We start from the raw sequence: 23,737 nt of genomic DNA, 5'->3' as shown, positions 1-23,737 counted from the left end.
GAAAGTGTTGCAAGAGAGAGAAAGAGAAGGGGAAGAGAAAAGGAGGGAAGACGAAGAAGAAACTGGAGAGAAAAAGAAAAAAACAAAGAGAAGAAACACGACATATGTTTTTGAGCAATGAGAAGCCGAAACCAGCCTACCTGCTCATGCACTTGTTACTTGCTGGACTTCTAGTTCTCATTCTATTATTCCGTAGCGAAATCGAACAAAAACCAGGCACACATAACTGTAGTATCTGTCACACTAAAATTACCCCTAATCAGAACAGTCTCTGGTGCCACTTTGGAGGGTGTATACACTTAAAATGCTCCACACTTGAAAATATCAATCAGTGGTCACGCAGTTCTTACTGTGGGAATTCTGAACTTTGCAAAAATCAACCACATCAACACCATTATTAAACAACAACCTCAACCACCAAAACATGAACACCAACTTAGGATACTACAACTAAATGCAAATGGCCTTAGACCAAAATTAGATAACATCATCCACCACATGGCTACTACAGACACAAAGGTTGCAGCAATCCAAGAAATTTTCCTTACAAATGAACTCAAGCCCCCTAATGAATACCAAATCGTCTTACAAAACCGACCCACCAGTCCCGGCAAAGGAGGCGGATTAGCATTCATTATTAAGGACGACATAAAACATCAGACACTAAAATAAACACATAACGATCCCCATATAGAACAACAAGCAATCAAAATAGTTACCAGCACGTCATCCTTAACAACCTTTAACATCTATATCCCACCACATTCAAGCTGTAGTCCTGGATACACAACGTCAATCCAACACCTGCTAACGAACACAACTGCATTAATATTAGGTCATGTCAACGCACATTACGCTCTGTGGTTCTCCAAACTACAACCTGACTCGCTTGGTCTGAAAATTGCAGATGAAATAGACGCATCTGATTTTGTTGTTCTAAACGAAAACACACCCACAAGGAAAACAAACATCACTGTAAGTTTACCTGTAATTAGCCTTACAACAAACCTGGCCATGTCCACTGATTGGTACTGTGAAAACATACTGGGATCAGACCGTTCAGCCATCACCCTAAAAATAACCTGCGAATTTCAAATCAATAAGGCAACTGAGAAAAAATACACTAACTTCAAAAAAGCTGACTGGAAAAGCTTGCGTAATGAGAGCGAACAAGCGTTTCGAAAATTAGCTCTACCCAAATCAACTAATGAATGTGAGAAAATTTTCAGGAAAATAATTTGCGGCGCGGCATCAGGACATATACCTCAAGGATGCATTAAAGAGGTGAAGCTTAATTTTCCAACAGAAGCTCTTGAAACCCCTAAAATAAGGGACAATTTCCATTAAACACATCCCGGAGACCCCAAAATTAGTGAACTAAACAAAAAAACCAATAAACTAGTAGATAATAAAAAAAAACAAATAGATTGAGTTTCTAGGCAACGTTGATCATCGAGGGGCTTCAAATAAAGACTGTTCTACGGTTAAAGCACTGTACAATACAAATGCCACAACCCCAAGAAACGCGTCCATTATGTTTGAAATTCGCAACAGACAAAAAATTGCAACATATTCAACCAACAGTTCGCTCCACACCCAAACAAGAACAGAAAGAAAAAAGGGCAATTGTTCGCAAAATCAAACAATTAGAACTGAAAGGAATAAAAATTTCATTTAAAATGGTAGAAGATGCAATAAAGTCCAGTAAGAAAAGCAAAGCGCTAGAACCTGATAACATCGCTCCAATCCATTTACGTTTCATTGGAAAACAAGCCATCAAATACCAGTAAGTTGATAAGCCTCTCATTGAGTAATGCAATAATACCCGAAAACTGGAAAGTGGGAAGAAAAATACCCCTGGCTAAGCCCGGTAAAGACCCCGAACAAGCTAGGAGCTACCGACCAATTGCACTTCTCTCTCCAGTGGCGTTTACGTTTACCCGATTTCAATTTTAATGTAAATTTTCAGGAACACCAAACACCAACACGGATTTAGAAAATAAAGATCGAAAACTACTGCGCTTAAATGTATCTCAATTTACATATAAGCTGGTTTGAAGCAGGCCAAACCGCGTCAAAGAACATTGATGGTCGCCCTCGACTTGACTGCAGCCTTTGATACTGTAAACCACCACCATCTGCTCAATTACATCGCCAGCTCGGATCTTTCTAATAACACCAAAAGACGGATTCTTGCCTACCTACGAGGTAGACTTACATACCTAGAATTCAGTGACACAAAATCCAAACGCAGGAAGGTGAAACAAGGTGCCCACAAGGTGGTGTGCTATAACCGGTCCTATTTGATCTCTATGTCAAAAATGCCTCTACCAGAGTACGATATCATCAAAGTGACTACTTATGCAGATGACATAACCCTCACAACACCAGGGCCCAATATTGATACTTTAGCAGACAACATTAATCCTTACCTTAACAGCCTCAACACCTGGCTAACATATCAAAAGATAAGTCCACAACATCAATTTTTTCAACATGGACGAATGAATTTAATTTAGAACGAAAAGTAATGGTTGACGGAACTAACCGGCCCATTACTCGCGGCCCCAAAATTCTAGGAGTAACATTTGACATCTAATTGAACTTTAACAAACACTGCACACAAACTGTGACAAACTACAAAAAAAAAAGAATAATGTACTCATAAAAACTTGCCGGCACTACTTGGGGTTGCTTCTAAGAAACACTCAGCGTAACTTACAAGGCAATAGGAAGGAGTGCTCTGAACTACACAGCTCCAATTTGGACCCCCACACTTAGCTACACCAACTGGCAACATTTACAAGTAGAGCAAAACAACGCCTTAAGAACAACTACGGGATGCCTAAGAATGAGTGACATAACACATTTGCATGATGAAACTAAATTTCTACCGGTTAAAAAACACAATGAAATGCTTTCTAAACAGTTTCTTCGCGGGTGCTACCAGGAACACAGAGCTGACCACCACACTATCAACTACAAAGGTTTTAATCGAAACATCAGACCAACCCTCGAAGGTAAGTTCAAACCTGACATTGAACATTTGCTAAACGAAAACCTATGCTTGAATATGTTAACGGGATCAAAAACCTTCGCACAACAGAAGTACAAAACTTTCATGAATTCTACCAATTTTATCCCCAAATGAAAGCAAACATGACCGGAAAACTCGATGCCCACTGTCACAGCTGCGATCCGGATACTCAACTCAACTCGCTAGCTACCACCACAGGCTTAAAAACAATATAACCGACGTCTGCCCCAGTTCTGCCCCACATAGGACCACACACCACCGATCATCTGTTTAACTGCCGGGTACACCCAACCTCACTTACCATCAAGAGCTTATGGGAGAATCCCGAAGAAGCTGCCAACAATCGGCAGGTTATCACATAACGGGAGTTTTTCTCAGTCCTCCCCGCTAACTTAAAACTGCCCGCTTGAACCGGTCATGGAGTTTCACTCTGTTCTCCACATTCCGAAAAACTCGGCCCCTAGAACGGGTTTTAATACAACACTGGAACCTCCCTCTTGAATGTGCTATATAGAGGGAAGGTGCCGACACCAGCACAGAGGCGCTATAACTGGAAAAAGTGGTTCCCCTTCTACGTCGGTTTTGCCGCTAGAGACCCTGGGGGGCTGCAAGGAGAGATTGAACGAGACGTAACCAACATGACAAGTCAGGAACGAAATTTCCCTAACTCTCTCTCTCTCTCTCAAACAAAAACAATCTCTCTAATTCAATCAGAAGCTCGAAGCAGAGATCGATGTAGCTATAACAACAGCAGAATAAAATGAACGCTGCGGTGGTCAAATGATACTCAACTCACCTAAAGTGCCTGTTATTTAGAAAATTTCAGATAGTTTTTTTTAAGATCTCATGCAAAATTTAACATATGCAAAAAGCATTCAAAAGGAACATTTCAACACAAAATGACCCGTTTCGTTTTTCCACAAACTTTATTGCTCTTAAATACGATCAGATTCACCATTATTGATATTTAAAAAGTCCTTAACTAAATACTTATATGAAAACTTAAGTATAGCCAACAGAAAATTGGAAAAGTATCAATGAACTAAAGCAAACAGAAGGCAAAACTTTGTTTTCGAAACAAAAAATAAACCACACAAAGCATTGAATTCCGAAAAACTTTTATGATTACCACTGTTTTCATAAAAAGAACCTATTTAGATATAAATGGTTTAATAGTATTTTTTTACTCCTCTGGGAAACCTAAACATAGCTAACTGACAGTCGGAAAAGAGTGAATGAACGCAAGTAAACAGTAAAAAAACAATGACTTGCTTCTTTTTTTTTGGAAAATCTCAACTTTCGAATTTCCAGGGTAAATTAGATGGCCTTCAAAATCTTTGAACTTCTGAAACATTTAATAATTGACCCTTTTTTGATAAAAAAATCCAATTTGAGAAAACTGGGTTATCAACAGGGATTTTTTTTTCATTCAGCCGCTGCGAAATGAGAAACTTATAAATCTATTAACGAAACTAGAAGTCGATTACGTTTTTCGTAACCTTTGCTCATCGATAGTTCAGTTTGCCTTACTTTTAACAACGGAACTGAAGTGAACTTAAAAAGAAATCAAAAGTCAAACAGCGAAAAAGCCAAATTTGTAGGACCTAAAATTGTAGGACCTTTTCCAAAAAAAACCACACGATTTAAATAAGTGTCTGCTGCTCTTCTATTGTCCCCAACCCACACGCCCTTTTCTTTGTTTCTGATTTTTGCCAACGTAACCCAATTGCCATTCAAATTGGCATATGGCTGAATTATGCAATTAAAATCACATTTTGCCCCAATATACAACATTCAATATTCATTTTAAAAATTAATTCTTTTTTATGGATTTCAATGTTAATGTTCACTTTTTGAAATATTATTTTGGTTCTAGTTTTACGGAACAATCACGAATTGAACATAGCGTGGTCATAAGCAAAAAATGCAACAGCCTGCTGCTGCGCTCGTCATAATTTTTCAAATCAGAAGGACAATCGAAATGACAGACATTTTCAATGACCAAACTGAAGTGCCTAAAAAGCACAGCTCAAGTAGCCTCGCAGACAAAAACGCCTACAAATTGTGTACATTCTATTCTAACTTCGCCTAAGTTATCAACTGTTCGCGCAGATCATATCGCCGCGGTCATGCTAATATGCCACACTATGAGCATGTAATTGTCAATCAATGCGTAATAAGTCCGATTTTTAGTTTAATTGCTCTAAGGTATACCATCATTGATTCTGGTGAAAAAACGTTTTGTTAGAACACAAAATGATGTTTTTTTTTATCTTTATTGCATTGCTTTAGTCTTCCGGGCGCAAAAACGTTTGGTTCGCATTTAATCTGTGCAACTTTTAAGCAACGGTTTTATTCAGAGCCGGTGTTGCATTCTTCGCTGTTAAAACCACCCATTGGGTCTTTAATCCTTGGGTAAGTTGAGATCTGAGTTCAGGCAAGCTCGCAATGAAAAGATTATAAGCTGTTTCGATACGTTCTCTGCTTGCATTTAGCCAATAAGGTATGCGGTAAATCATCACAGACAGCAAGATACGGCATCGCAATTATAGTCAATCGGTCAGGCTGCGATGGAATGCAAGCGAGACCTTTCGGTCTGCTTAACTATATCCCCCCTCGGGTACCTAGTAACGAGTCTCCCCCTGTAAAGAAATAAATCAACGGTTAAGCATATCAAAACTTTATACCTAGTAACGAGTATCTCCCCTTTTGCAATAGGGGAATATAGTTAGAGAGATCCTACCTTTCATAGAGCTTTCCCTGTGATCACAGATAAAACAATAACCTAATCACAGTACTTAATAACTAGTAAATATAGTTTGATTTGAACTAAATATAAAGCAAGGATTGAATTTCGCCTAATTTTGTCATAAAAAATCTTTTGCTGAATTCCTAACCAGGTTGCATGACCCAAAACATTTTTTTCAACCGTCGTCACTTAATTCAATTTTTCAACTTTTGAGTTTAAATGAACGAATTACATTTATACAAAAAAAGCTCTTATATTTTTGCTCATTACTATCCCAAACAGTAAATTCAACACAGTTGCAAGCTTTGCTTCGCAAACACTTGCGAGAAACCGACAAAAAGCAGCTCTATAAAGTTCAAAAAGCACACTAACCACTCCGCCATGCAAGCTTAACAGACACCAAACACTAGCCACAATACATAAAGCAGAGAACAGCTGCTATGCAGTTTCCAATGCTACAAAGATATTTCCAAATAAGTGAACACCTTTAATGAACTTTTATTTGCGAGTTAATTCAGAAAAAAAGAAGGTTGTAATAACACACTATGCTGATCGTAAGTTCCTAAGTGTAATCAACATTGCTAAGCCCTATTTTCTTTAACAAGACATGTTCTTTTTTATAGAGATGGGAGAGCTTAATTTGTCTTTAAATCCAGCAATCAATTGGAAAAATGTTAATGGACTCGATGCAGCTGAAAACCAACTGCTTTTCACGAAATCTGAACTTTCAAGGAAACAAAGATACCACCTCAAAGATCTTTCAGTTTCAGGAATCTTTCACATTTATGTTTGACACTAAGCGGAACAAAAAAAACATCAAACAGTTACTCAAAGGGGGAGTTGCACTTCACACACACAATAAAAATGGCAACAAGTAGCCGTAAAAAGGTAAAAAAATGCCGCTTGAGGAATTTCAACCTACCGATTTAGTTTATTGTCTTGACCATAAGGCCAAAAAACTTACTATATTCCAAACACTAGCCATCGAATAACACAACATCCGCAAGCTGGCTTGAGTTAAAAGCCAGCGTTACAAACCAAAACAAGCCAATTTTTTTCCGCGCCATTTGCACTGTTATTAAAAAGCGTAAATTGCTTTCCATAAAACACATGATTTTTAACTTGAAATCCAAAGTCTAACCGCCGAAAAAGCCAACAGTGGCAATGAAAAATGTTCAAGCACCCGAAGAAATCGAAAAGATGATTGATTTTTTTAACTTGAAATTTTCGAGTTTGAAAAACAAAAAAGATATTGCCTTGAACTTCTTTGAATTTCGAGAAAACTGAAGCGACCGATAGCTTTTTAATCGGCTGAGAACTTGAATTAAAATCAATTTTTGAAATTTAAACTATTTCACGTTTTTTCCCGTCATTTTCACCTTTGTTACTGGAGAGCGTAATGTTTCTTTTTTTTGGCAAATGAAATTGAATTGAAATTGAAAACAAATCGAAGTCTAACAACGAGAAATCTAATTTGAGCGTTAGCAAATTTTAAAAATTTCCCCACAATTGGTGTTTGAGAGCGGTGCATTTCAAATGGACAAACATAGAATTAATATACGGCCTAATAGCTGCTTACAAGTGACCTCTTCATTCGTCAATTTTCAATCATTTCCTCTTCTGTTGTCTATAAAAGAACATCCACACCAGAAAGCAACAAAACTAACGGTTGTGCATTATGTGAATATGTACCTATCAACAATCCCATCAACATAAAACGTTAACTTCGGTCAAGTACATTGGTCAACTAAAATAGAACAAGATCCAATATTGGCGCTCAAATTTTTTTCTTTTCACAAAGGTTTTGAACAATTATTTCACTTTCATTACACAAATATTTAACTCAATGGGTGTGCAAAAAGCGTGAAAAGTGATATCATCAATTAACTCATGCTATAAAGTTTCTTTATGACTTTCTTTCACACTTTTTTTTGCATTGCTTCAGCAGGTGTATTAACGTGAAACTCGTGCTGAACAAACTACAATAAAGTGAAGTGTAATAACTCAGCAAGAAAGCCGTTTCATGCTACGATATTCACAAATGAGCTCCTCGCCTAAATTAAGCTCTGAAACTGATCACATGTCGAAGGAGTGACTGCGTGAACAAAGTGGTAACCTCTACTCGAACACAAATGCCTGAACAATGTCTAGTAAAAACGATCATTTATAAGATCACAAGATGAAAAGTCACATTTTGGTATGTAGTTCTTAAGCTTTAGGTCAAACTGGAGGCCGGATAAAAATAGCTTGGTTTCTAGAAACATTTCATGCGACACGTTGGTTTTGCAAAATGTTCATAACAAACAAAATCATCAATTGCAATTTTCAATCTTTAATTTCAAAATTGGGAAATAAAAATAACAGCATCATCATTTCTCCTAGCGCATAGAATTTAAGCTTATCTGAATGTCAGATAACCTGTCAAACCTTCCCATTATGACAAATTGAAAAAATCCGGTTGCCATTTTTAGCAAGCAATCTAAGATCACTCCTGCGATTGAAACAATTATCAAAATAGTTAATGTCGCTTTGATCGGACATGAATTGACTGAGTGTGAACAGACGTGAACAATTAGTTTGTGATGTAATGATAGAAACAAAACAATCTAGCGGCAGATCTCAATAGACAGAAAGGAAACTGGAAAGTAAGTGAGAAAATGAGGGGGAATTTAGAGAGGTGGGGTTGGGTGGTGAGATGACATGAAACTTACCATTGGAATAGAAGAGGAGGGACTCGAAAACTAAGCCGACCTCGTGAGCAGCGAATCTAACACAGCATTGTATTGAGTTGGGTCAATAAATTCATACTATAATCTCACAATCCTCAATAATTCAATCAAGGTAATAATTCTTGATTTAAAAAAACAGGGCAGCACAGTATTAACGCTTGAGCTTACACTTGAATATCATAAACTATCGAAAAAAGATTTTCTGATGTAATACACTAATTGTGGCTAACCTGATCGGACTGAGGCGTCCTTGCTCCCCACTGACTGCAACTGATCTCCGAAAACTCCCTCGGGAGCCGTTCTGGCGAAGGAGTTGGTGAGAGATGCGGCCGAATTGGCAGCTGCTGTCGAGGATCTAAAACTTCGTCAATTTCACACACACACACACACACACAAAATCGATCTCAGTCAGTAGCGTGTTTAGGTTCCTAACGTAGAATTCCTAGTAGCATTTTGGTTGCCTACTTTTTCAAAAAAGTTTTCGATACTTCTGTTTTTGGTTGACTTAACTGAGGGATAATTTGGCACCAATATATACTAACTTTGAGAGAGGAGCGCGCGTCAAAAAACGCAAAGTTCAGGTCAAAATATTCCAAAAAAAATTTGGATTTTACAGAAATTTACATAAATTTGATTGCAGAAAGAAACTTTAGGAAAAATAGGGTAACTAAAAGGGTTTCAGGAGTGCTCGGGAAAACCAATTCACAAGACAAATTCCACTAATTTCTCAAAAAATTACCTCCCTCGAAAAACTTCTCCGCGCTACACTTTTATAACTATAACACAGAGGCGAAGCTTCGCTTCACAAAAACTAGCGAAAACACGACAAAAAAGCAGCTCTATAAGTTGCAATAAGAAAAAGTAGAAATAAGCCTCGAATAAGCAAAAAAATTCGGCTACGTTTGAGATTCGACCTTGCGACCTAGAGATTAAGCGTCTCACACTCTAACCACTCAGCCACGGAAGTTTTCTATCAAATAGCCAAACACTAAACACAAAACAGCAGAGAACAGATGCTATGCAATTTCAATGCTACAATGAAATTTCCAAGTAAGTGAACACTTTTAATGAACTTTTATTTGCGAGTTAATTCAGAAAAAAAGAAGGTTGTAATAACACACTATGCTGATCGTAAGTTCATAAGTGTAATCAACATTGCAAAGAAAAAAACGAAGGATCTTAACAAAACACTAAGCTGACGCTAGTGTAATAATACAACCGACCGACAGTTGGGAAAGCGTCAAACTCACGGACATGGGACCATAGCCAATAGACAATTCGAAAAAATCAATAAGCAAAGAAATAGAAAAAAACTGACTTGTTTTTTGAAAACAGAGCCAACAGACAGTTGGAAAAGAGTCAATGAACGCAAGTAAACAGTAAAAAAAAATTATACTGAGTTGTTTTTTTTCGAATTTCAAAATCTCAACTTTCGAATTTAAAAGAAAAAAATACTCTCTAACCTTTTTGAATTTCCAGAACAAAGATCGAAAGTTGAAATCGATCACAATTTTTCGCGCTATTTGAGCTTTAATAATTAGAAAGTGCATTCTAGCAAATTAACTTTAATTGAACTCAAAAAGTGCATATTTACCTAAGGGCATTCATATGTGCATTTATAAGTGTGAATGCTCTTCTTTTACTATACGAGCCTTTTGAGACTTTTCCTGAAAAATGGAAAAAAATTTTCCTGACATCCCGACCTATACAAAAGTCTGAACTAAGTTCATCGACTGTTAAAAAGCTCTTTTCTTTTTTTAGTTTCATTTTCATTTTTCAGAAGAAACTTAAGACCCTTAAAAGTCGTTCAATTCTCAGCTTTTCATGATTGACAATTCTTTTGATAATGCAACCCAGTTTAAAAAAAACAGGATGAGTATATTTATATTGTGTGGTAAATCTATAAAAAACACGAACAAAAAGAAGCCCTACTTTGTTGTCGAAAATTGAATTTTCAAAGAAAATCACAAAAAACTGAAATGATGTAAATGAATATGGCCAACAGAGAGTCGGTAAAGAGTCAACGAACGCATGTAAACCTAAAAAACATACGGCCTTCTTTTATTGAAAAAATCCCAATTTACGAAATTACTAGAAAAAAATAGACAGCCTTGAAGCTCTCTGAATGTCTAGAACAATTCATGATTGAGGTTTTTTTGATAAAATTATCCCAATTTTAGAAAACTATTGGGAAATCTGAAAATTGAATATCCTTTCTGAAACTAGAAATCATCACGTTTTTCAAAATTTTTACACTTTTTCTGTTCGATACTAGAGTTTGCCTTCCTTTTAACACAGGAAAGGAACTGAACTTGAAGAGATACCAAAAGTCAAACCGCGAAAAATTAAATTTGATCCTGAACAAACTTTAGGACTTCCTGAAAAAAAAATCATCACGAGCTATATAAGAGTCTGAAATGCGTTCGTCGACTCTTATTCAGCGACACTAAAATTGCATGACTTTGAAGCGGATATAAAAACATCACAATGAGTACCGAATGAGAGTCTACTCATCATTTAACATAATTTACGTGATCAAATTTTTATACTTTTCCCTGAAAAAAAAAATCACGTCCTATACAAATGGCCTGACTACATTCACTGAAACTTTATTGCACCCCGACATTTAATTATCTACATTCAACTATTCGACATTAAACATTGTAGCGAAACTGCACTTCACAAGAGATTTAAACTAATTGTTATGATGGGCTTGGCTTGTTAAAGAGACATGGTTCTATTATATTTAATCAGAGGTTCTCAATGTAAATATTTCAGAAAAAAGACTAGAATCAGAAACAACACACTCAAACAATCTCCTACTAATTATCTGTTGATTGTGGACTCCAAAAAACGGTCTGTAATTTTTTCGAATTTCAAAACTCTTTCCATCCCCGGACGAAAAATTCGACACGTCTATGATTTCGCTCCATCTTCTGGCCAATTCAAATCGTTGTACTTTTCATTGGCCAGCTAATGCGTCAGCTGAAGATATTGCGCATCATATCTCTGAACTAGGGCAACATCTGCTAACTCTTAAGAAAGAAGTGTTCAAAAAAGGCATATATTAGCGGCATATACAAACATTTAAGGCACATCGCATTGGATTTACAAACGGAGCACTTGAAGGGCGAGAGCGTGCATCTTGGAAATTTTGCATTTTGCGGTAAAAAAAAAGCATTCTAGTGAAAAATATTTTACTCAAAAAAATTCAATTCTTAAGTAGATCGTGCTGGTCATTTGGAAGAAATCAAGTGCGCTGGTGTTCGCTATTTCTCCGGTGCTTGTTCTTTTACCTTAACAGGAATGAAATTTTAATGATTGATTCTTTTTCTAAGAGAGCTAGCTGCCAGTACCTTTTTAGAATCTGTTAGTGAGCTCTTACAATTGATTTGATTTGAATGCCGATGCATGAACTGTAATGTAAAACATTAGAAAACTAAACTTTTAAAACTTTTGATTTGACAAAATCTGAAAGGGAGCTAACTCCCTTGGATTTATTTCTCCTAAATTCTTGTTTATTATTATGATTATTAATACCGTTTGTTTTTATTCTTTTGTTTTCTTGTTTCACTTTGGTGTAGTTGTAATAGAATAGCCTAAAGATGTCTAATCAACGAATTTAAAAACGCGCGATGAAAGAATTTGTTTCAGAAACGGTAGTTATTGCAGGGTTCCCTCGAACTATACGTTTTCAAGATCAAACTCCTCTTGGGAAAGTTGACAAAAAATATTTCCATGACAGCCCACCAGAAAGTGTCCGGCAAGGGGACGACTTCTCCGAAACGGTCTAAAATGCAGTTGATATATCGCTTAAAACGATCACTCCTCAAATAGTAAAAGATGGAGTCAATTTTGGAAGATACTATCGAGAGCCTTGTCAACATCGCGGTAGCTGATGTGAAAACAGAGCTGAAGAACAAAATGATAACAAAAACGGAGTTCCCGACAAGGCAAACAATTTTGGAAACGCTGTCGGAAACATAGTTTCTTGAATCAGACAAAAAAGAGATAACGCGCGAAAAATTAGGTTGCCAGAATCAACAAATCACATTGAAGGCAACCGCCAAATGATTTTGAAGTATTAGGAACAAAGTATTAACGAAGATCTAGCTGAAGTATTAGGAATGAGAAAACCTAAAACAGATATTTCAATTGCGCACCAATTACAAGCTCGCAATCAATCAACAAGGCCAATAACTGCCAGATTCTTGCGACGATGATTGCGCTTCTGAAAAACATGAAAAAACTTGAAGAGATCAAGGCGCACAAGCTCGTCAAAAATTTTGAAGACCTTCTGTTGCCCCCATAAAATTATTCAATATAATGAAAACTGACCAAAAATTTCAAAATGCCTAGACAAAAAAGGATCAATTTACTACAATGTGAAAGAAGACTCAAAACTATACCCAATCAAAGTTTCATATAGATGTGACCAGCAATTAAATAATCAAATAAATGTCGAGTATTGTTTTGCAAATCAATTGACAACAAACTGCGCAAAATTCTTCTGAAATGTTATCCCTTAATGTGCTACTCGTGGAAGCAAGCTTTAGTAAAACAGAACGAAGAGTTAGAAATGCTTGATTACACTCTTGAATCGCCACTTAAATTAATACAGTAAATGAAACTTGATCAAAAAAAGGATGAAAATGTCTCCTCCTGGGCTATGGCTTGGTACAATTATATCTCGGAACCAAGGCCAAGTCGAGGAGTTGTTTTTGCTATGACATAAGGGAGTCAAAATCAAACAAAAATTAGATTCATATATTATTGAAAGCTTATTGATGCTTCAAATGAGAAAAAAAAAGAAAACCCTACATCATTCTCCTTATATACAATCCACCATGAAAAAAATACAATTGAAAAACTAAATCAGATTTTCTTGAAGTTGTATCGCAGTGTATCGCAGGTAAATAATTCTGTTTATAGAAGGAAATATATTTTTAAACACAGAGGCAAAGTTGCACTTCGCATACACCAGCAAAAATATGACCGATAACGCTACTGGGAAAATTGAATGAGTAGAACTATGAAACTACAAAATGTCTTAAGTGACGCACGCCAATTATGAGTCTACATAATTGCTAAATGACGCAAGAAAATTATGACACATTAACAGTGCCAGTCAACGTGAAAAAAAAAAGAAATTTACCAGATAACATGCCTCAATTTATAGAGAAGACGCATTGTAACTAGTATACGAAAAAGTTGATTAAAAAGATCCGACCCTTCCTAGTTTCGAACCCTCTTATTTTGTTCTGGGTTTCCTTCTCTAGCACAACGCTACAGGTCCATGATACCTTGAAGCTTACGTGCTGTTTGTAATATAATAGTCTCTGTTAATATCCTTAGCATTGGCTGTAATTAATAGCTGGTTATTGGTCAAAGTCAACACTTTCAAAATGAACACATTTTGTCGCAACAATATTTGCGATTTAGGTTGGAACAAAAGAGAGCTCTTACTATAAAACAAGCTTTGCTCGTGTATTTATGGGAGACTAAATTCAAAAAAGCGAATTTTTGAAAAAAAACTAGTTTCATTCAGAAAAACTGCTTTCCTGGTCCTTTTAGTGTCCCCTCTCGTTCAATGTTCAGAGAAACTAATTAATTCTTTTTCTTTATGTCTAATGAAGCAGATATTTTCAGCAGACATCAAAATTTAGATATATGAACATACCTGGACTGGGGTTTGAGAGTCTGGTGTACGAAGTCTTCAAATGTCTGGTGCAGTTTGAATCTCTTTGCAATCGACTGGATAGTCTGCTGTCTAGAAGCGAAGCTAAAAAAACAACTTCAAAATTAATAAATTTGACCAATTGTCAAATGACAATTTTCTTCCATAATTTCCGTTTAATTGTCTTTTGTGTCATATAAATGTCCACAACTTTGCGCTTTCAAGACTTATACGCGACGATGGGATCTTTGCCCTTCATAAAGAACTAGAATTCAGATAGATCGATTTGTGAGCTGATCTCAGAAAAAAAAATAATCGTTTATTAAAATAGAAAAACTGAAGGAACCAAATATAGAGTTATCAATAAAGTCGTAAAAATGTTTGAGGGAAAACTCGTTTACCAATATTTTTGCTCGATATGTTTGACTCTCTCTTTGGAATAATCTACTAACAATATAGGCTGTGTGATGTTCTTGCTGCGTTTGATCATGTTGCTGGCTCTGATTGCAGTCGCTCTGACCAACATCGGCAGCACAGATAAGTCCACCAGAGCACCATCGAACAGGGGACCCAAAAGGTGTGGTTCAATCTAGTAAATAGCACTCAGATTATTGCATCCACCAAGCTACAATTATGAAAGGACAAAAAAGTTAAGCAGAACGAGAAATGAACAGTTTGTAGCTATAGATACCACTCATAATTACTCTATTTTTCATCCCGCTAGACAGTTAGAAAAGGGCCAAAGCAAACACAAAACTGATCGACTTAATTGTGAGTATTTTTCAACTTTTAGGATTCAAAGAAAAAATGTATATCACCTAAACACTATCATTTTCAAAGACTTCATTTGTGCAATAAAACTGAACGAATACATAATTTTGCTAATAGGCTGAAAAAAATCTAAACACTAAATTCCACTTTGAAATCATAAAACTTAAACGTTTTTTTTTGTCGCTCCATTTGCACTAATGCTATAAGATTAAGATAGCGTAATTTCCCTTCCAATTGACAAAAAGAATTGATGTACACTATAAAAAACCAAAACTCAAGCCGCAAAAAATTGTGTCAAATTAAAAACAAATCAAAGCAAAACCGCGAAAAAACAAAATTGTAGCCAAAACTCTAGTTTCTGATAAACGACCCAAGTTTGTTAGCAAACACATCAAAGCCTGGTGTGAGTTCCGAGGAATAAGCAAAATTATATCTCGGATCTACCACTCACGAGTGAATAGACCCGCAGAAAGCATTGTCAGATCTGGGAACAATTTCTCAATGATTTCAGAAAGGATAACCAGATAGCAAAATTTCGATAAGATACCAAAAATATGGAAACCATAGATGATGGAGATGTTGCAAGTCTAGTGCGAGTCTAATGTTGCAAGTCAAGTCCATATCCTCGTAATTTTCAAACTGAAGCGACTTCAGTAGAACCCAAACGATCATCCCGAAACCAACAAAATACTTCTGAGACACTACATAGGAGAACTTCCTGGGAACGAAGGGAGGATGGGATAATGAGATATCAACAAAGAAACTAAGAAAAAAACATAAACGAGCTTAAGCTTAGCTGTTCACTTGAAACTTAATTGAATCAGACATGATACTATTTTGTCTTTCTAGTATCAGTTCGAAATTAACTGACTGTCGAAAGGTGTCAAATAAAATAGTTTACCATCATATAATCAATCCTATCTCGCTGGCAAATCTAGTTAATAAAATCTGACTTCAAATCAATGCACAGAGGCGAAGCGGAGCTTCGCACCACTTGCGGTACCACACAGACATAGAAATGCAAGCTAGCAGAAAGGAGATCAAACAAAAGCCACAAAGTCGAAAAAAATGATGTTCAATTTGACAACAAAACTCCACAAACATAATGATTTGCATTTAAAAGTATTCAGACACAATAACGTAGCGGCAACTAAGCCGAAAAAAGTTGGCTAGACTCCCGTTGAGCAAAATTGTTTTCAATTAAAAAACTTTTAAAGTTCTTAAAATCTAAATTTGCTCTCCCTCTCCCCTCCGGAAACACACATAAGCTCCCTTTCCCCTCCGGAAACACAAAAAAGCATAAGTTTTTTTAATCACCGCTATTAAGTCAACTGTTGGTTCACCTCGATCAAGCACAAGCCGAAACAGATGAGGCCAAACAAAGCTTTTAAGCAAAAAAAAACAACATAGCCAATGGAAGGTTGGAAAAGAGTAATGAACGCAAGTAAACATAAAAAACACTCTGACTTTGTTGAAAAAATATCAAATTTCGAAATTCAAAGAAAAAAATAGATGCCATTTAGGCTGCTTGAATTTCTAGAACAATTTATGATGGGCACTTTTTGATAACATTAACCCAACTAGAGAAAACTGGATCAACGGGTAAAGTTTTGATTCCGCTGGAAATCTAAAAACTAAATACCACTTTAGAAAGTAGAAATCGTTCACGTTTTTTGCGTCATTTCCACGTTCGTATTTGGAGAGTGCTATTTACTTCACTTTCAGCAGTTGAACTTCAATTGATTTCAAAAATTGCATAAAAACTAAGTGCATCAATACTTTCAGTCTTTTTCCTGAAAAAAAACGAAGAAAAAAATCAGCAAGACCTATTTAAGAGTTTTCACTACGTTCATTACTCTTTAAAAGATAAGAAACTTAATAGTTTTACAATTTACAGTAACAAAACCTAATTCTTTATGTATTTACAAAAACAAATACTTACAACACAGCAAGAAACCGAAACAAAACAACTAAGCCGACCAAACACTAGCAGACACACAAGATGTCGTTAATTTTTGAATCGGTAAATTTCCCTTTTGAATAAAAAACAGGTTGTGGCCAGATTCAAACATAAGACCTTTACCCTTCAAGCGTAGTACTTTTGTCAAAAACCCAAAGCGCCAGAAAAGCTACGATAGTTTGTACGGCATAATAGCATAATTTAAATATTTTGTACGGCATAGTAGCCCGATATAACAAACAGAGGGTCGGAAAAGGGTAACAGAACAAGGAAACAAGATAAAAATGATTAAAAATATATCAGTTCATTGCTCTTTAAATATTAAGAACAATTTGAAATTGAAACACATTTTAAGATAACTGGATTGAGGGTATTGTTTCAGCTAGGAATTCTAAAACTTACAACCCTACTTTCAACACTAGAATTCGTTCACGCTTTTTTGTGCCATTTCCGCTTTCGTGATTGAAGAAAATAATTCACCTGAACTTCAGCAATTGAAATTGAATCGAACTCAAAAAGTGCATGTCTACCTAGTTCATTCATTCATAAATGATTTAAAATGCATGATTGCACTTCTTTAGTTATTTGAGCATTTCAAGACTTCTTGAAAAATCATTAAGCTCTATATGAAGGAAAATTACTTCGTGCTTTTACACTCGAAAAAATCACGGGTTAAAATCAAATTTAAATCCAGGGCAAAACAATTCATGAGACTTAACCGAAATAGGAAGACAAAAATTTCAAATAACCAGCAAAAATGTATCACCTCCGCAAGATAACTAACTGGGTGCTTGCAGGATATGTTGACCAGCACTAGTTTGTTGGGCAGAGGAGACAGGACAATGAGAACATCTGCAAACTGGGTCGGCATCACACTTCGCACGTAGGGTCTGCAGTGCTCATTCCACACTATATGCACATGGTCATTGCCCACGTGACGCCACTGCAACACAAACACAAAATTACTGTTCAATTTCATTTTACCCGAACAGCAACTTAGCCGAAACAATAACTAATGGAAGATCAACGCTGATCGGTCCTTTTTTCTTTTCTGAGAGAAGCAGGCAAATGAAGAGCAATTACAATGATTAACTAATTCCATTTCTCATGCTTTTAAAATAGCATGCTTCTAAAATAAAAAGCGAAAGTGGATTAATTGGCATTGAGCTGCTTAATTTTTATTCTTCCGGTTCTTTAATATTCGGGATAATTAAACGCAACTAACAAAATCACATTTAAAACACATTAAGAACAAAAAAACTACACAACTCAATAATTTGTTCATAACACTTAATGTTATAAAGTATCTGCATAATCGAGTTGAGCCGAAGTTTAATGATTTCCATTCAGAATGATCTTGATAACTTGCAAAAGAGTTCCGTTTAGAATGATCTTGCTAACTAGGTGGCTTGGATTTAATTCGCCCAATTTTCGGTATTTAATAAATGTGTAATAAATTTTTTCCACCTTTTGGTCGTCTGTTCCGAGCATACGTGTGACAACATGGTATGCAATTTCATACGAGGGAGATGCGTAGTAGAGAATAGTTTTCCCAGATGATCCAGAAGCTCGCATCAAGCCAAGGTACCCCTTGTGAGTTTCCACGTCTACCTAAAAATTTTAAAGACTAAAAATCAGGCACTAGCTAAATTCTTCAGATCTGTGATGTCCTTCAGGACTTTTGCTATTCAACACTGCTCCTCGCCTAGACAGACCTCAAATATAGATGCAGTATTTGCATAAAATCGAAGTATTGCGTATGAGCACATAGAAACTTGCATTTATATTACTTCAGATTAATGAAAAAACAAAAACTTCATTGACTTCAATTGCATGAGTCAAATTATACAATTATGTCAACTTTATGCCAAATTTAAACCTCTTAGCTAAAAAAACAAAAGCCAGGCACTGCAATTGATCAAGGCTAACGCAGAAAAGTCGAAGTATTGCGTATGAGCACATTTATACTACTTCAATATATAACGAAAAAATAACAAAATCATTAACTGCAATTGTATGAAGTCAATGAGTCAAATTATAAAAAGTATAAAAGACAAATCCATGTCACAAAAATCAACAAACGCTAAAACTCAAATCGACGGAAAAAATCTTCCATGTTACTTTTTTGTGTTCCACTTAACTGCTTATCATAGAAAACATATTCAAAGAAGAGTAAAGAAAAAAGTTTGGACAAATACCATTACAAAGAAAGTTACAATTAGTTTACACTCTTTGGATGGTACATTTTTACAGCTAGAAAACTCTGTATTAGATACTTGTTGAAACTTTTTTTTAACTCAATGACGTTTCGTTTTTACGACTTAAACATTGTCCAATACAAGCATAAGTGTAGTCCAACACAGGCGTATACCATCTCAAAGGCAACCCTTGTTGTAGCTGCAAACATGCATGTCCAATCCAGCGAACAAATGATTGAAGAAAAACCGCAAAACATTATGTTAATTGCACATGTGACATCACTACATGACGTCATGCATTCTTATGCTATATTAGATTACATAATTAGCCTTGTTAATGAAATGAAGTTCATACATTTATATTTATTTAACTATGTAAATATTGATGGTAATTAATACCAACCATAGGAGATTTATACCGAGCTACTAATCAATTGGGTAGACTTGAAGAGAATAAAATATTAGAATCATGCTCTAACTTGCGCCGATCGACTAGCGATATTCCAGAAGTTAAGAACCGAATCCTGCGTCCTTAAAAGCAAGATAAGTCTTAACCGCTCGAGACATATAAATTATGGAAACAATCAATAACAATCGATAGCCAGTAGCGCTAATTAATATTCGAACAGCTTACAACATTATCAATAAACGACGATATAGCTGTCCACAGCCATCCGAAGGGACACTTTATCACATGGTGACAAGTGTGGGATAAAAGAACTAAATCCTGTTACTGATTTACTTAGACCTTGAGCCAGGCATTTGTATGCGTAAGTTCGTGAACCGAAGTTAAATGCCAAAAGTTGGACTGAAAGGTCTTCTGCCATTTGCACACAGTGGTATGCTTGTGAGCAATCAAGTTTGGTAAACAAGCTCTTTCCTGCGAAGTGGTTCGAAGCATCGGTCATGTTTGAGATCGGAAAGTTGCTGTTGATATAGTCATTCTTGAGTGAATGGTTTATCCTTCTGAGGTCAATCAACATCCGCAATTTACCAGATGGCTTTCGATGTGCAAATAGTGGACTACTGTATTTTGAATGTGACAATGTTGTTATAAGTCCATAATAGTGCATAAGGGCAAGTTCCACTGTCAATTCGTGTCGCAAATGTATCGGCGTAGGTGGTCCTTGTGTATACAGAGGTCGTGTGTGTTCCGGTTTTAGTTTGATTTTGAGGTCGGAATTGTATCCAACATCGAATCTATGTTTGGCGAAGATGTCCGAAAAGTCAACAAGCAAATCTTCTACTTTTGACCTTTGGTCTTCCGTCAACACTGAATTCTCCCACTTAAAGTTCTTGATAAATGTCAATCGATCTTGACATTTCGTTTTCCGTTCAAGTTTTTCAAGACCTTGAAAATGAAGAATTTGGTCGTAAATGTCGCGTTGGATTTGAGGAAGTAATTCAGGGTTTTGACATGTTTCAGGCGTAGGAAACCAAAATTTTTCATACTCAGGTTCATGCTTCATTTGGGGCTGCTGACTATCACACGATTGTTGAATTAGCTCATTAATGCCCATTTCAATATCGTCCGGGTGGTTCATTTTTGCAAATGCAATCATTTCAGGTTCGATGGGGAATAAATTTTCTGCTTCTTTCAGAGTCAGAATTGAAAATTTCCCAATTTCGGTTTTGAAAGGCAAAGTAATGTGATGATCGGTGATGTTAAACGCTGTGATATACAACAGGTTGTTTTTCAGCACTTCGCTTATTGAAGAAGTGAACGCAATTTCACAGTTTTCTTCAAATTCCTGAGCTGGAATCACGATTCCGGTAGTTTTTTCCATGTCTTGACATGTGTTCTCTAGCTGGCATTCTACAAGAATTGTCTGATGCGGGGCTATTGTTTGACGTTTTGTCATAAGCAAAGGGAATTTTTTCACTCTATTGACTCTTCTTGGCTCGTTTGGAGGTTTTATTTCGTTGATTTGAAGGGTCATATCTTTGAAATGCAGTAGATTATACTTCGGACAGACATGAATATGATGTTTTTTATAGAAAGGATTTCCTAGAATTATTGAATTGGCTGCACGAAGAACGAGAAATGGTTCTATAAAGGTCATGTCTGCCAATCGGAATTCTAACGTTACTTCAGTTTCAATGGAGACTTGTTGTCCTCCTGCCATTCTAACTCTCTTCAGTTTGGGTTCATTTACTTCAAGAGGGCGAAATAGCGATTTTTCTTCTTTTAGGTCTTCAAATGTCTGTTTTGAGATAACATTTGCGCAGGCTCCTGTATCGAACAGGGCTCTACGTTGTAATCCCGATGAGAAACGTATTTTCGTGTACGTCAGTACTGTTCCTTCCGCAGGGATTATTGCGTAAAGGCTAAGTATCTCATCAGGTTGGAAAAGTTCGTTAGGTGATGATTTAGGTGATTTCGATGATTTAGGGGGCTGACTCAGTGGCTTTATTAGTTTTTTGGCTCGTTTGGAAACGGGAAGTTTTGTCCGCGTCCTTGTGGTTTCTGTCGCCACCAGCAGTGACTTGCTGTGTGGTTAAATTTTCCACAAACGTCACAAAATTTGGCTGATGATCGCACCATTGGTCCAAAAGGTCCGTTGGGTAGACTTGAAGAGAATAAAATATTAGAATCATGCTCTAACTTGCGCCGATCGACTAGCGATATTCCAGAAGTTAAGAACCGAAACCTGCGTCCTTAAAAGCAAGATAAGTCTTAACCGCTCGAGACATATAAATTATGGAAACAATCAATAACAATCGATAGCCAGTAGCGCTAATTAATATTCGAACAGCTTACAACATTATCAATAAACGACGATATAGCTGTCCACAGCCATCCGAAGGGACACTATATCACAGCACATTCAGCCGAAATCATAATACGCAGATCCAACCTACACAAGAAGAGCAAATTTAGTGTGAAAACGTTAAAAGTTTCCGATTAATTTTAAACAAAAAAAAACACTTTAGAAAAACAACACTTTGAAGAAAAAAACAGTTCCATATTGACCTAGATTGACCTTTGATTGGAATAAGAAAAATAATTTCAATTGACTGTAATTAAAATACGGATTTCAAATACTTCAAATAATGAATTTTAATGAGTTCTATTTTAAAAAAAATTAAACAAAATTATTTCATTTTTTTCGGATAATGTGTTTAAAATTGAATACATTGATAAAGAGCAAGCATTTTCTGAAACTTCAAAAACAAGTCATTCGCAGCAAAAGACATATTTTTCCTTTTTAACCAATAGTTTTTCGCTTCACATGGTTCAAATTGTATTCAAAGACAAAATTTTCTATTCGGATTTTTCTCGACACTGAGAAAAAGAGTTAGAACTTTGTCCATAACTATACAATAACAATCAAAAGAGTGGTAATATGATATATCACTCGACCTCTCTAACATTTAATTGTGGTCCCTGATTAGGCGAGGAAAAACAGTACAGAACAGTACACATCCGATAACAAAATTTCTTCCTACTTCGTGGTTTTGTTTTCCCGTAAGAAAACGTCACAATACCACACTGCAATCCCAGATCATTTAATATATCTTATATTTCTTTTAAGGAGGTTTGTATTAAAGCAAAAAAAAATTGCCAAGAAAAAATGTTGCTTGACATTTTCTCATACTCAAACAGGCGGAACTGGTTGCTTTGCTCATAATTGATTTGAGTTTGTCTCAGTAGTTTCGTAGTAAATCTTAAACTTGGAATATGAAAAAAACGGAGTCAAGAGAAATATTCTGAAAGAATGAGTGAGAAACCAAGCCAATTTTTCTGGACAACGGGAGAACTTTTACGCAAAATTCATAATATAGAAAAAAATTGAAACATTTTTCTGACAAAACACCTCGACCCAAATAACAAAACAGCTCGTTTTGTCAATTTGAACTCAAAAACAATTGACTGCAGCTACTGACCTCCCATCCTAATCCGGAGAGGAACATCTCGTAGTGTGTGGATCCAGAAGAGTTGGACAGGATAGCCGATTTAGTCTCCTGTCCATTTGCCACGTAGATCACTGCTACCTTGTGTGCCTCACGCAGAGTCTAAACAATCAGGATATCTTTTAAAAGAGCCAAGAGCCAACTGGACCCAAAGAGACAACCAATTTGGTCAACTCCATTTAAATGGTTTGACTACTTATTGGGTCCTGGAGTGCTTCGCTTTCCTAGTATTCGCACTATAAAGTTCGGAGAACTATTGAAAAGTTTTAAAAATGATCTCGTTAGATCTCGTTGTCTATCTAAATAAAATTAATGAACGTTGCTAGTAATACCTGAGTGTCGAGGTGTTTCAGTTCTTTCATGAGAGCAGGACATTTGTTCAGGAGAAACAGCAGTTTCCTATTGGTCCACGAGAAACAATTTAGTTGCATCAGCAAACGCGCACTTGTAGCAAATGGACGCTCTTCTTCCCCTATCACATTGAGTAAAGATGAGAAACAGAGTTTTCAAATAATGTTGACTATTGATTTCATATGAACCAAAGATAAAACGATTCAAGCGATTCTTTTGAACTAGTTGTTAACCCGAAACGAAGTCTAGGGGACCGATCCTTTAGCAGACCAATATTTTAGCATAATAAGTGAAAAAAGAGTCTTTTAGCAGACCAACAAAGTGATGGATGATTGATTGACATACTCAAA

The 23,737-nt window shown here is 36.1% G+C and overlaps 1 protein-coding gene across 1 annotated transcript in view; it reads right to left on the bottom strand.

Annotated features, from left to right (window-relative positions):
- The window catches only part of LOC134839745 (ral GTPase-activating protein subunit alpha-1-like), a 328,394-nt gene that overhangs the window by 1,559 nt on the left and 303,098 nt on the right, over positions 1-23,737 (bottom strand). Inside the window, exons 41-47 of the mRNA XM_063855368.1 lie at positions 23,369-23,508; positions 23,010-23,138; positions 18,391-18,534; positions 17,708-17,866; positions 14,645-14,781; positions 14,196-14,297; positions 8,746-8,870 (exon numbers count right to left, since the gene is read on the bottom strand). Coding sequence (XP_063711438.1) covers positions 8,746-8,870; positions 14,196-14,297; positions 14,645-14,781; positions 17,708-17,866; positions 18,391-18,534; positions 23,010-23,138; positions 23,369-23,508 — 936 coding nt within the window. The remainder of the gene's footprint in view (positions 1-8,745; positions 8,871-14,195; positions 14,298-14,644; positions 14,782-17,707; positions 17,867-18,390; positions 18,535-23,009; positions 23,139-23,368; positions 23,509-23,737) is intronic.

This window comes from Symsagittifera roscoffensis, chromosome 2 (assembly GCF_963678635.1).
Source record: "Symsagittifera roscoffensis chromosome 2, txSymRosc1.1, whole genome shotgun sequence".
Taxonomy (NCBI): domain Eukaryota; kingdom Metazoa; phylum Xenacoelomorpha; order Acoela; family Convolutidae; genus Symsagittifera; species Symsagittifera roscoffensis.
Note: the sequence above shows the minus strand (reverse complement) of the source record. Positions and strands in the feature narration are given on the sequence as shown.